This window comes from Zingiber officinale, chromosome 7B (genome assembly GCF_018446385.1).
Source record: "Zingiber officinale cultivar Zhangliang chromosome 7B, Zo_v1.1, whole genome shotgun sequence".
Classification (NCBI taxonomy): Eukaryota; Viridiplantae; Streptophyta; class Magnoliopsida; order Zingiberales; family Zingiberaceae; genus Zingiber; species Zingiber officinale.
The window spans coordinates 23,941,834-23,955,811 of record NC_055999.1 but is presented as its reverse complement, the minus strand read 5'-3'; the positions used below and the strand labels follow the sequence as shown (position 1 = coordinate 23,955,811).

The following is a 13,978-nucleotide window of genomic DNA, read 5'->3' as shown; positions in this document are numbered from 1 at the left end:
ACTTGACATACAGTCAGTCAACCTGACAACACAACTCTTAACATACAACCAGTCGGCCCTAGATCTAGTCGAACTTATAGCGCCAAGGCACGCATCATATGGTCGATCGGTTGTGGTGCCAGTCGGACCTTCGGGACTTATGTCCCCACTTCTAATGTGCTAGTCTCTCATCATACAACCGAACAAATATAGGTTCGGTTAGACTGCCTCCAGGGAACAACATTGTCAAGGAATCATAATAGTCTATCAGAGAATAATAGCTACTTATCCAGGAATATTTCACTACTACATCATATACCTACGATGGAACCTTCCTATGAGGGTGACTATACATCTGCCAGTACTTGACATCAGACATTCTCAACCACCTCATTTATTGCGAAAGTTATAAAAGACTATACATATACATGTAATGGAAGATTCCTCAAAGGATAACTGTGCATTTTCAGACTGTACATCTTCGATTACCCGACATATTTTGGCATCAGATATTCCTTGTCATCTCATTATTATGGAGGTTATGAGGGACAGTATAAAAGAGGTCCTCTCCATTGGCCAGGTACGCTTCACATTATAAGCACACACGCATACTATTATCGGTCTTCTCCACTTTCGCTCGGCTACTGATTTAAGTATCGATATGTATACACCAAGAACCTCCTCTCTGATTCTCATTCTAATGTTTCATTTACTCTCTCTAATATACACAGGAAGGCTTGCCAAGTTTCCATCTTTTTCTTCAATTTAAAATCTTCTTCCAATTACGATAGAGTGTGCCATTGATAACAGATTATACATCTAACCGCCCCCAATTACTGGGACAATTGATATATTCATGTCATATTTACTATAATAAATTATGGAATCGATTCTGAAAGCCTACTAGACGAAATTCTCCATTTACCTTGAAAGATCGCATGGGACAATCCGCCCTGAAATGAGGATATGATTGTATTTTGCTCGCGCATCCAACCACGTAAATGTAATAAATTCCTCCTCCCGCGATCTTAAATACCGTTCCTGAATTTAAATATAAATTCAATAAATTAGTACAGTTGACTTGACTTGACTTGACTTCATTTAAGTTGCCGAATAACAAAAAAACATAAATATCGAAAAGTTTCAGCTGGCTCGTGTTCTTCACTGCGTTCTCCGTCTTCTCGTCTTCCACAGCTCACCGCCACTGCCATTACCACCATTGCGTGTTTGTGGGTGTGCAAGTAGCCTCCTTTCTACTCGTTATCTACATCCCTCTTTCTATCTGTTCTTGCGCTTTTGACAGCAGTAGCCGTGAAAAGCAGAGGGAGGGAGGCAGACATTGGAGGGCGAGGTGAAGAAGAACGATGTTGTGTGGACTTCTAGGCGGAAAATTCTTCAGAAAATGGTAAGAATTTGCGTTTCTGGTAAAAATTTGGAGATTTTGTTAATGGTGGTGGAGATCACGGATGGATGGATCGGGCTGCAGCAAGCACTCGGCGAAGAACATAAGGACGAGGGTTGTGCCGATCCGCAATAAGAAGCAGGCCACGGTGTGGTGGCTCAAGAAGGACGTCGCTGACCTCATCGCCGCCGGCCACGAAGCCAACGCATATGGAAGAGTGAGATTTTCTCTTCGCCTTCGATAAACTGTCAAAAATCACCTTTTTCTTTTCTTTAATGGGATAAACGCTAGGATTCTCCCATCCCTTGATCTCTTTTCGTTTTAGATCTCCTTGAAAGATCTTTTTCTAAGCATTTTCAAAGTGGAAGATTTGTGTTTAACATTTCCGCATAGTGAAACCGATATTGTTCCAATCATCAATTTGTACTGAGTTACACTGCATTACATTTTCTAACCCTTTTTGTAAGTTTTGAAAAACATCGTTGAGATTGTTTCTTCTTTTGCTTCTTGACACAGATTGATGCTCTCATGGTAGAGATAAACCACACATCATGCTATGACATAATCGATCAGCACTGTTTATACATCTTGAACCATCTTCCAGACCTGAAGAAGCAGAGGTATTAGAACTGTCGTACTTTCCGCTGTAAAACTCCAAAGGTTGCTATATGAGTTGCAATAACTAATAAAGTTCGCTCGATCTACTAGATGAGTTCATATTCCTTTTCTTAGGAATTTTGCTCTCCTTTGAACTAGAAAGTTCATTGTCCAGTTTAGTGTACTTACATGGAAGTCGAAGTACTCGCTAGGACTTTCGATTTAGATTACTAAATGCATTTTTCATATTTCTTCTTCTAGGGAATGTCCTCGAGAAGCCATGGAAGCTATAGCAACTCTAATATTTGCTGCTGCAAGATTTTTTGATTTACCTGAGTTGCGTGATCTTAGGCGTGTGTTTAATGATAGATATGGGAGTTCAATGGACTCATCTATAAATGCTGAGGTGTTAGTTCTTCGCCATTATTTCTTCCGAAAAACATATCAATTAATTTCTCTTTCTTTCTTTCTCTAATATTCATTCATTTTGTTTCCAGTTTGTTGATAAAATTCAAGAGAAGTCATTTTCAAAAGAAAAGAAGTTGCAGCTGATGCAAAGTATTGCGGAAGAGTTCTCCGTGAGATGGGATTCTAAGAGATTTGAGCACCTATCAAGTGTAAAATATTCTGAAACTATACTGTTGATATTTTCTTGAGTTATAAGCGAAACCTTAACTATTTCTGCAGGCGACGCCGGGGAAAGCTACTCATCCAGATACTAGAAACAATGAAGCCTCACCAGTTCAGGTTGGAACCAAAGAAAAGGTTTGGTCCATAGAAAGATATCCTTCAAATCCTGCAAGCATTGCACGAAAAGAGCAAATAGAAGCAGATCCCAAAGACACTCATGTTGTTTCAGCTGAAATTAAGACGCCTGCTCGGGCTACTTCAATGCTGATGCCTGAGCTATTGAATCCTAATGGTGGTCGAGTGCTTCGCAACATGCCAGATTACTTTCAGTTGGCTGCGCGGCTTGCTGCTTCAAGGAACACTTGAAGTACAAAGCAACCATGCCATGGTGCCATTTGGTAGTTATTATTATTATTATTCACCAGTTTGGATCTTGAGAGACGTGTCTGGTCCATGTCGACATATCGTTGCTTGTGTCTTCGTTGCTAACAGTCGTTTCCAGAACCGGCTCTATTGTCCATCTGAAATTTAAAAGACGCAAATTTAACAGTTGAGTTTCTGAAATGATAACGAACATCTTCCACATTATCTGCTCTCTAAACAAGGAGGGCATGTGGCACGTACCCTGTTGGGAACTTGCTGTCATGGCGAGCCTCGGAGCGGAGCCACCACAGGAGGACCTTCTTTCCGCAATTTCCCAACGGCTCTATGAAGGAGGCATCTTCCAAGAGACACAGCGGGCTGTCGATGTCCTCTCCCTTCCTGCCCACGTCGTCGAGGTTCCTCACCCAAGTGGGCTTCCCCTCAGCCTCTCTCCGCAGCAGCTTCGAGTTCAGCACGAACCCCGCCCACTCCATCTTCGCCGGCAGCACGGTCTTGCCGGCGCCGATGAAGGTGGCGCCAGTGTTGGGCAGGGGGTTGTAGGTGTGCCATCCGACCAAATGGCCGGAGGAGTTGCAAGCCGGGCCGTTGATTGGCACAGGGGAGTGGCGATCCTCGGGCGTCGTGCCTGATAGCCCGGCGCTGAGCGTGAGGATTCCCATGGAGATGGCGCCCATCCATTTCACTCTCTGCGCCTCGTCGAACAGCTCCATGCTGTGCACATTGCTGTCGTCAGCGAACACCACGACGCCGTCCATTCCCCGGTCTCTCACCATTCTGTTTCATAAAAAGCGGAATAAAGATCCAATTTTTATATTCATTTCCCGATCAAAATCCAATTTTGATTATTTGGAGGGAGAATTAATTCACCTGAGGGAGTGGAGCCGCATGCGGGATTCGGTGATCCGCCGGAAGCGTGAGTCTTCCGGCATTGGATCGGGGAAGTGAACGTGGAGGTAATGGAGGCCGGAGCGGGCTAGGAAGGCCGCTGTGTCATTGGATCGGCGACCGGCGGGGGCAGCCTCGACGACGATCCAGGTGAGGGGGAAGGGAACGAGGAGGAGCGTGTGGAGGAGGCCGGTGAGGTGGAGCGTTTGGCAGGTACGGACGTAGGTGGGCGTGACGACGATGAGCGGCTGGGGACTCCGCACGCCGTCCTGCAGCCGCTGCTCCCGCTGCACGCGCTCGATGATCCAGTGCGCCCGCATGGTCTCCTCCGCGTCCGGGTGCGCCCACGGTCGGATGCGGATCCCGTGCCGCCCCACCGCGACGCGGCTCTTCGTCTCGTTCTGCGACGCCTCTGCCGGCAGAGGAAGCGAAGGCGGAGGCAAGGCAAGCGAGAGAGAGGGCGTCTGGGTCGTAGTAGTGGTGTGGACGACGGGGGCGGATGTGTTGTAAACAGAGGGAGAAAAGAGGAGGACGAAGACGAGACGAGAGAAGTTGAATCCGAGGAAGAGACTGATGACGCAGCAGAAGGCATGGAGGACGATCCAGAACGAGGCGGTAGGGGAACGGAGGACGCTCTCGGACGGGGAAGCTGAGTCTGAGCCGCCGCCGCCGCCTCCTCCAAGTCCTGAATCCTGATGGCGGTAACTGCTGCGGCGATTTGGCTGGTTATGGAGCAAAGACAACTTCATATTTTCGCCCTGATCTCTTCAAACTAATCCTCTTCTACTCCAACCCTTCGCTGCTTCGGTAAACAGAGCTGGATTTTAAGGAGGTTTGTGGTGGAGTAATTAATCGAGGAGGAAGAAACAGAGGCACCAGAATCATTCATTACATTTGGCGGAAGAAAGTGACGGCGCCGAATTGGAAGCTTTTCATTCGCAGTCATTGTCAAGGTTCCTGTCTTCCTCATGTTTCAACCAAACGCAGGATTTTTTTTTCTTCAGATTTCAGACAAAACTATATAAAATCTTGAATTATGGAGTATATTATTTATTATTTTTTTACATAGTTGAATTTAATGAATACAAACCTAAATGTTTTAATCTGAATTTATGATATTCAAAAATTGTATTATAAAATATCAAAAGTTTTTAGAGTAAAAACTTAGGTCCTCGGGGGCAAGAAAGTTGGGCGTACCCTTGCATCCTTTCCTTAGTTGTCATATCAATAACTCAACCATAAAAGTTGGTGATGCTTTTGATCGCTTTAATATATACACATATTTATATCTTACTATCGGATTATTTCTAAAAGATAAATTTGAAAACCCTATCAAAAGTAATTTATGAATTTCTTACGCTTTTTGAGATTTAAACACTGGCCGGATGATATGTGCTTATTATTGCCCCATAATCTGGGTACCGCTTTAGTATATTATTTGATCCAACAGTTGGTGTCGTGCTAAATCAATTTAAAATTTTAAGTATTTCTAATTAAAAGTTAAATTAAGTTGTTATCCTTCTCTAATAAATTTTCTTCTTAAATTATTTATTTATTTGACTAGTTCAATATTATTATAAGAATTTTACATAAAAATAATTTTAGTAAGCATTTTTTAATATTGGATAAAAATTATTATTACTTAGGGCAGTTTCAGCGTAATTGCTCTAAATAATTTAAATAAATACTGGTAAATATTGTTGTAGAATATTTTTTATTAACGCTTATATATTAAAACTGTTTGAATATTGTTAAAATAATTATGGTTAAAATTATTTTAATATTAATTAGAATGACAATATTAGCTTAGTTATTGGTTTCATATATATATTTTTAATTTATCATACCTTTTTAATAATAAAATGAGAAATGTCCTTTTAATATTTAATAGCATAAATTGCATGTAGTGGATATTCAGAGTATCATTTAAATATCCATAAAGATTTCAAGTTAGTCATTATGTGTTCTTAATTTATTTTGATGGTCCATAAAAAACTTCATTAAGGCTGTATCGATTATCTTAAAAATAGTCAAAAAAAAAAAAAAAAAAAAAAATTCCCATTCTTTTGCATGAGATGTATGTACATTTATGATTCATTTAGTCAAGAATTTCATCCTATGCCTGATTTTTTTTATAAGACAAAATAAAACAGAATGTTTGAAATTTGGTGGCATAAATTTTATTTTGGTTAAAGGCCCGACCTCTCATGGGTTGGACATAAGATTTTTTTGGACCATTTTTTATAATTCAGAGGATATATCATTTGTATTTATGGTCGGATCGTGATTGTGATTCAACCATAAATTGTTGCGATCCCTTCCTGGGTTCACCGTCCCCATCATATTATAATTTTTATTCAGAGCGGGCGGCCGGAGGCCGCTCGGAGGACACCCTCGCTCGACGTCCAGTAACCTGGCCATTTATCCATCACAGGAGGCCTCCGGTCATCCGCTCCGAAAAAAAATTATAATATGATGGGGACGGTGAACCTAGGAAGGGATCCCAACAATTTACAGTTGGATCGCGATCATCCGACCATAAATATGAGTGACACGTCCCTGGATCATTTTTTTTGGTCCAATAGATCTGTACTCCATGGGTTACTACCATACAATGCACGATCTAGAGACTAAGGGCGGAAGAAGATGTTAGCTTATATGCGTTTAGCTCGTGGGCAATGTTTTTATATATGTAATTGTTCATTCGATCACCTTAAACAGCCAATCAATCTTAAATCCATAAATTAAATTTAGTGATGAGTAGATTATAATTCTGGCTCCACAAGACTAATAAATTTTCACTCATAATAATGTTTATCATTAGTCATAATCATAGAATAGCTATTAATTTAATACATAAATCTGTAATAAAAATAAAATAATTGGCCAGCAACTATTGTTTTTTACAGAAAAGAAAAAAGAAAAAAAAAAGACATGGGGCTAGATTCTATAATACTCTTTTGACTCCGACGGTGTAATAATTAAATAAATAATTCAGCCAATAAAGTAAAATGGCTGGATATTGGTAAAGAATTAAAGATCGATTAGGTTGAATATTAAATTTGTGTAAATGTGACGAAAAAGAAAGGAAAACCCACTGGTGGAGGTGTTAAGCTACAATGAATGATAGATTCATAACGCAACTAACTACTAGTGAGAATAATGAGATACAATGAATTGATATTTATTGTCTGGTTTTTTTTTATATGTTTAGTTGTTCATGGAGAAAAAGAAAAAGACAAAAAAAAAAAACTATTTGTTATTATAAAAAAATAAGACTATATTTCATCCTATTTTTTCATCAAAAAATACTATTAAGTGTAGTAGTTTTGATTAAAATTATCCTAATTGTGTGTTACTGAAAGATTAAACCTAATGAATGTGCAACCTCTATACTGTCAACGCTATCTATTTTAACTATCAAATGGCACAACAGAATAATACATTTTGCCGAAATCAAATTCAACAAAGTAATCCTACAACTTTCGAACAGCCAATTTCCTCGAACAAAATCGAAGTTGAATCAAAAACAACTTCAAAGTTTCCTCTATAGCAAATTCAAACAATTTTAAATCAAACTTCCAAGTCACATATTTAGTTCAAAATTTTGTCCATATGACATTTTTGAAAGGAGGCATTTGCCCTTTTGGAATCTTCAATTTACAAAACACCTCAGACGATGCAAAGAGGAGAAACCAAGTAGCCATGTGCAGTCAGACAATGCACAGGCTCATGTGGAGAGACTTGCCAGAGGAGAGGAGTTCATGTTCATCACCCATAATCAACAGTCAACGATGGTGAATGGTTGGTGGCTTATGATATCCAACGATCACCAAGTATGGTGGTCCACAATATTATCTATAGTGATCAATTTTGATGAGAACAAGAGGCTCAGAGCTTGTTCATCCAATTCCTTTTATCTATATCTGTTCATGTTCTTTGGCATTCTACTTTTTCAGGCGTAGGAACATAGGAATCACTACTGTAAAGTATATGGCTTCCAAATTTCATAGTTTAAACTTTGTACTATTTTGTTTGCATAGAGCTATGCAATTCTAGTAGGATTCAATTTAGTGCTTATGCCTTGGTCCAGGACTTCGACAGCACGAGTTGCTAACAAAAGATTGATCATAATTCTGTTCCATATTGCACTTCCCTATAGCAGTGTTAAAGTTATCCTTCCCCCAAAGCTTAACACTGGGGTTCGATTAGTTAGATGGAAGATATAAGGGAATGAAGAGAAAGATTCCCAAAATTATATATGAATCTTGTATCTTTCTATCACTTTCCATCCTCTTCCTTGTAGAGAAAATAAATGAACTAATTATCTTTCTGGTAGCACTAAATGTATAGGGAATCAGAACAATTTTCTCTTCTTTTATTTTTCACAACTTAGGATCCCTAGTTATCGTTAGAACAGGGTAAATATCTACAAAATGGTAAATATAGGTGCGAGAGGCTGGAAATAAAGAGATAAATAATAGGAACTACATCAGTAGATATTCATTAACTGCAGATATATTCTCCAGAATGGTTCGGAAATATGTATGTGTAGTAGAAAGAATAATAGTTTTAAATATAGCAAGTCATGAATAAGTAAAAAGAAAATATGAGCATGATTCAACTGGAAAGTATTATCAAATCAGTTAGCAGTGTTAGTCCCAAATAGTTGGGACTAACATCCGCCGATACCATTCCCAAGCTAGGATGAAGAAAGTTGAGAATACTAATAATCCTTGACAACCAGTACAGAGTGTCTAAATTCTTGATGTGTATCTCAGCAATATTTCTATCAAAAAATTTAAATGCCAATTCAGCAACTAACATTGAAATAAGTTAAGTTACTTCATTGGTTATGCATCCATTAGCAGTGTTAAAGATATGAATCAATGTCACATTGCACCTTCTTCCCAGAAAGTATTATCCTAACATAATAACAATCTCAAATGGGTTTTATTAATTAAGTGGTAGACTTTGGTTTGCAATTTTATTTAGTCCAATGACAAATGCAAGATTATGAAGTCCTAGTTTCTTTTTTATTGAAGAAGCACTAATCATCAGAAACAATACGAAGTTCTTGGTAAATGCATATTGAGGGAACTGAACTCATGACAGTATAAACTTTTAACAGAATGTGCTTATAAATCATTAGAGCAGAAATATGTACATATAAACATTAGCAGCAAGTAGTTTAAGCAGAATACATACCATAGAACAGCATAAAAAACAAATTATACTTTGCACTTGGCCATTTCAGGGCAGCGGATGTTAAAGGCTCCTCATTGTTGACTTCATCAGAGAAGGTTCACAAACAACAAATTATACTCCAGCTTCACTATACTCCAGCTTCACGAAGATGAGAATCATCACCTGCACTTGACAAATTTCGGACGGCAGATGCTAAGATGCTCCTCATTCTTGACTTTATCAGTGAAGATCTATCATTACTGCTTGAAGGAAGATCCAATGTCATGATTTGTTCTGTGAGAGAAGAAGCTTCCTCATTCACACTTTCCGGCATCCCGTTCTCGCTCGTGCTCGCATCCGGTTCCTGCAACTCAATTGCGTCCCAGATGACAACAAACGGTGCTCCCCGGGCTGCCAATAACCAATCCAAGCCCTCGCGCGTCACTCCGTTGCACCTCTTCAGTTTAATCTTTATCAAATTGGGGCACCCCTCGGCAAGGGCCTCCAATCCACAGTCTGTCACCGGGCAGCCTTTGATGCAAAGCTTCCTCATGGCTGTGCACTTGGTGGCAATACAAGCAACCTCAGCGTCGCCAATGGTTTCACAACCACATAGCGCGAGGCGCTCAAGATCACGGCAGCTGCTCGCAATGAGCTCCACGCTCTGTAGTGTCGGGTTAACCCCAATCAGGACGAGCTCCTGCAGCTCAGGGCAGCCTTTGGCGATGGCCATGAGGCCGTAATCTCCGATCCGATTCATCCTCCAGCCATCAATGTGGATCTTGCGTAGGTGACGGCACTTGTTGGCAATGGCGATGACACCGGCGTCGGTGCATTCAGGGGTTTTGACGAGGCGGAGAACCTCCAGGCCCAGGCAGGAGGAGAGGGCAAAAAGGCCTTGGTCGCTGACCTGGATCTTCTCGAGGTGGATCTCAGCGATATGTGGAACCTTTACGGCAATCACCTCGAGGAGGGAATCCCATACGCCGGTGCATCGGATGATTTTGAGGATTCTGAGGTTGGGGGAGCCGGCGATGAGCGGGTCAAAGCACTGACCGTTGTAGAGTTCCTTGAGGCAGATGGAGCGAAGGGCAGATGAGGCGACTGCGAGGCGGACAACCTGGTGTGGAGGGTTGGATAGGCCTCGCAAGCGCTTGATTGATAGATCTTCGAGGCGGGGACAGCCCTGGAGGATCGCGTCGAGGCCGGCGGCTCCGAAGGAGCAGGAAGCGCAAGAGAGGCGGCGGAGGGAAGGGCAGCCGTCGGCGAGGACATCCATACCGAGATCCGTGACGCGTCGACAAGCTCGCAGCTTGATCCGGGTAAGGGAAGGCCAGCTGCGGGCGATGAGTTCGAGGGCGTCATCGCCGATGCTGTCGGATCGGCGGTCGCAGCGAAGGGAGAGGCTGGAGACGGCATCGAAGCGGTCGATAAGAGAGGGAAGAGCTTCGATGAGGGAGGAGCGGGCATCGAGGGCAAGCCTGCGGCGGCTGTGAGCCTCGACCTCGAGCCAGCGGCGACAGACGAGGGAACAGCTTTTGCGGTCGCCAGCTCCGAGGAGATGGAATACGATCGCGAGGCAGTCGTCGGGGAGGTCCAACGTACGGTCGCGGGGAGGATCGCCGCCCATTTCGGCGGCAACAAGAATGGCGGAGGAGGGCGGTGACGATGGTGGAGAAAGAAAAGGCCTCCACTCTTTTCTTTCTTTGCTCTATTTCCGTCCCGTTGACTATCAATAAAATAGTCACATTAGAGGGACTAAAACGTAAAATATCGGTTCCTTTTCTTTTGCGTGAATTAAAAGGCAATTAGTTTTATACATTTTGAAAAGCAATTAAAACGAGTTAATCACATGCCTTATTAAGTAAATCAATGACTAATTAAGAAAAAACGTGAATCCAAAAGGTAAAGTGCGTCTCAAATTTTTTGCAAACTCAACTCTTTGATCTCAATATTTAGATTTGTCTTCCACAAACTTAATTATTTAATTTTAGTGACTCAGTAATTTCTTAATTAATTACAGTCATTAATTTTTTGAAATCCACCTAGATAGATTGTCCTTACAAAAAAGTAGATTCGTTATCTTAGCGGTTCTCCTAGTGCCGGCCCCATGGATATGAAGGGAGGTTCATACAGATACACCGACTATAGGCGCATAGCGATAGATTATCCTTACAGGTGTCAAGTCTACTGGTCGTCTGTCATGGATTTTAGTGGCCCAGTAGGCCGAAGTATTTTCTCTTCACTTTATTTCTTTTCTATTCATTTAATTTCTTTTTACCGAATCACGTAATTAAATTTTCAAAATTATCAAATATCATAGGCTAGTCTTAAAATTATCAAATTACATATCCACTTTCTATTTTATCCCTAATTAATCGATTGATAAAAAATCAGTCGATTGATTTTTAACACTAGTCAAATCGATTTCTATTTGTACTGAAATTTCGAGTAAAATTAATTGATAGATCAAATGACCTCGAATTGATATGAAATTAGTTTATATGTATTCGGTGAGTTCTCCTGATTATATTCATGTTTCAAATATCAATTTGATCTAATATATTAATAGCAGTGATTTTTTAAACATTAATGTGTTTGAAAATTCAATTTGTGGTCCATCAGTCGATTTTGGACAAAACTGATTGATGACTGAAAAATCTCGGATTGATATAAAATGACTCCTATGTGTTCGTTTACTTCTCCTGATTATATCCATGTACTCAAACATCAATTTAATCTAATACATTGATAATAGTAATTTTTTGACATGAATGTGTTCGAAAATTTTAATTTGTGGTTCATCAGTAAGTTTTATCCAAAATCAGCTAATGGACCAAACATCCTCAGATTGACATGAAACTAACTTCCATGTGTTTGGCTAGTTCTTATAAATTCATCATCTCAAATATTAATTTGACCTAATATATTGAGAGCAATAATTCTTTGAACACGAATTAGATTTTTTTGGAATACATTTGTGTTCAAAAAATCATTGATCTCAATATATCAGGTCAAATTGATATTTGATGGGATGATTATAATTAAGAGAACTAGCCGAACATATAAGAACTAGTTTTATTTCAATCTAAGGACGTTTGGTCTATCAGCCAGTTTTGCCCAAAATCAGCTGATGGACCACAAATTGAAATTTTCAAACATATTAGTGTTAAAAAAATTACTGCTCTCAATATATTTGGTTAAATTGATGTTTAAAGGCATGAATATCATTAGGAGAACTAGTGACGCCGAGCAAAATATGTATATTATTCTTGGGCGTGAAGTTGTAGAGGGATTAATAAGAAAATAAGAGAGAAGTAACGAAAAAAAATGAATAGCCTAAATTAGGCTTAAACCTATTATGAAATCAAGAGTGCAAAGAAAAAGAGATGTAGTTGTAACGTGGCTTAAGTAAAATCAATTAATTCAATATCAAAATAACTTATCAAAAACATTATCTAAGCATAAGTTTATATAGCTCTCAAAACCCTCAAAAAAATTTAAACAAAAAAAAACTAACTAGACTTATTACCTAAGATTTAGGATAAATTAACTAACAAGACTTAGTTCCCTAAGATTTAGGATAAAATTAAATATAATTAAGAAAAAAAACTAAACTTAATTATCAAATAACTAATTAAAAATCCAAAATATGCAAATTCGAATACTTTGGTTTCTTTGTTGTATTATAGCCTTATCGGAGAATATAAATTGATCATGGTGTTGGATGCTCCTGCATCAGACTCCCCATGTTAAAAAAAAACTCGTCCTCGAGTTTAAAATAGTATCAGGTGTAAGTACCCTATGATAGTTTGATGTGATCAACCAAGTTAAGTTATGTCTTGTTTGTCTTTAATGTCTTGTGTCTAAGTGTGCAGGAACTTAGGAGCACAAGAAGTCAAGCAGAAGACGCAACTAGCGAGAAGGATGACAGGGTAAGGAAGTCGACGGGCTCAGAGCATCCGAGGGATGAGATGCTGCGAAAGAGTATACCGGTGGACAAGAACAACGTACGTGACATTCAAGGGATGAGAAGCCAGGAAGGAAGTCTGCTTGAGGAGAAGATAGGAGTTGGGTTTGGGTGAGCTAAACTCTGGTTGAACAGAGCATCACCCACATGAAAAAGATCAGCTAAGGAGCTAATCTGCCTCAAGGAAGACACCTTCCATGAACAGTATCGAAGGGGCCTTCCAATGATCGTTAGTTAAAGATAAAATTTTATCTTCGGCGATAAAACTTCTCTGATTGAAGGCGTCTTGAACCCTATTGAAGGCGTCTTCCAACTTTGGATAGAGTTTTCCAGAGGCTATAAAAAGACCCATTGAATGAGGAAAAAGACAACAACTCAACTACAACTTCTATAATCATTGCCTAGTCTTTTTCTAAGTTGTCAACGTCTACAAGTGGCTAATTTGTCTTCAACAAAGGAAATTTCTAGTGGAGCTTCTTCAACGCCTTGAATTAACAACCACTTAGGTTGTAACCAAGTAAATCTAACCTTCTTACTATTTTCTTAGAAGTTGATAATTTTATGCATTATTATTTTGTTTAATTAATTATGCTATCTAATTAAGTTGAAAGATCGAGAAAGAGGTTGTTTAATTTTTTTTGTAGGCAATTCATTCCTCTCTTGCTGGTCACATCAAGACCAACATCAGGTGGCTGCCCAAGAGGAAGATCTTCTAGCACTAAATCAGCAATATTCATTTGTTATGGATAGATGCGTGTTAGAGTAGCTTTATTTGATTTTTTATCTTCCAAATCTATGTTTGATAAGGGGTAAGAGGGTCTCAACTCTCTCAAACTTCACAGTGCAAGCCAAAAGATAAATCATGCACGAATAATGTTCATCTTCGGGTTTAATATCATACTTTTGCCTCATAGAATCAAAATATTCCCATTCTTCATCACCCT

At 39.7% G+C, this 13,978-nt stretch overlaps 3 protein-coding genes across 5 annotated transcripts; 1 reads left to right on the top strand and 2 right to left on the bottom strand.

Annotated features, from left to right (window-relative positions):
• The first annotated feature begins 1,125 nt into the window (after positions 1-1,125).
• Positions 1,126-3,157, top strand: LOC122005561. Of its 3 annotated transcripts, none has more exons than XM_042560639.1 (7): positions 1,126-1,212; positions 1,283-1,384; positions 1,466-1,598; positions 1,898-2,001; positions 2,240-2,384; positions 2,476-2,595; positions 2,666-3,157. In XM_042560639.1, exons 2-7 carry the CDS (start codon positions 1,344-1,346, stop codon positions 2,972-2,974), a joined length of 852 nt encoding a protein of 283 aa, XP_042416573.1. In that variant the 5' UTR covers positions 1,126-1,212; positions 1,283-1,343; the 3' UTR covers positions 2,975-3,157. The 3 variants fall into 3 exon arrangements, with proteins under 3 accessions (XP_042416573.1, XP_042416572.1, XP_042416574.1); XM_042560640.1 differs by having other exon boundaries at positions 1,145-1,220; positions 1,302-1,384; XM_042560638.1 differs by having other exon boundaries at positions 1,127-1,384.
• On the bottom strand, positions 2,994-4,838 carry LOC122005560 (probable beta-1,4-xylosyltransferase IRX14). Its single transcript, XM_042560637.1, has 3 exons — positions 3,860-4,838; positions 3,233-3,766; positions 2,994-3,129 (listed from the first exon to the last, which is right to left on the bottom strand). Exons 1-3 carry the CDS (start codon positions 4,624-4,626, stop codon positions 3,027-3,029), a joined length of 1,404 nt encoding a protein of 467 aa, XP_042416571.1. The 5' UTR covers positions 4,627-4,838; the 3' UTR covers positions 2,994-3,026.
• Positions 4,839-8,951: 4,113 nt separating this feature from the next.
• On the bottom strand, positions 8,952-10,792 carry LOC122005559 (F-box protein At1g47056-like). The gene has a single exon (XM_042560636.1). It carries the CDS (start codon positions 10,692-10,694, stop codon positions 9,213-9,215), a length of 1,482 nt encoding a protein of 493 aa, XP_042416570.1. The 5' UTR covers positions 10,695-10,792; the 3' UTR covers positions 8,952-9,212.
• Between the last annotated feature and the right edge of the window lie 3,186 nt (positions 10,793-13,978).

Excerpts from the sequence above, each read along its gene's own strand:
- LOC122005559 (XM_042560636.1), bottom strand. The coding sequence starts at position 10,694 with ATGGGCGGCGATCCTCCCCGCGACCGTACGTTGGACCTCCCCGACGAC.
- LOC122005561 (XM_042560639.1), top strand. The coding sequence starts at position 1,344 with ATGTTGTGTGGACTTCTAGGCGGAAAATTCTTCAGAAAATG. Across the intron at positions 2,002-2,239 it reads CCAGACCTGAAGAAGCAGAG|GGAATGTCCTCGAGAAGCCA; the intron begins GTATTAGAACTG and ends TTCTTCTTCTAG. Across the intron at positions 2,385-2,475 it reads ACTCATCTATAAATGCTGAG|TTTGTTGATAAAATTCAAGA; the intron begins GTGTTAGTTCTT and ends TTTTGTTTCCAG.
- LOC122005560 (XM_042560637.1), bottom strand. The coding sequence starts at position 4,626 with ATGAAGTTGTCTTTGCTCCATAACCAGCCAAATCGCCGCAGCAGTTAC. Across the intron at positions 3,767-3,859 it reads ATGCGGCTCCACTCCCTCAG|AATGGTGAGAGACCGGGGAA; the intron begins GTGAATTAATTC and ends TTTATGAAACAG. Across the intron at positions 3,130-3,232 it reads GACAGCAAGTTCCCAACAGG|ATGGACAATAGAGCCGGTTC; the intron begins GTACGTGCCACA and ends TTTAAATTTCAG.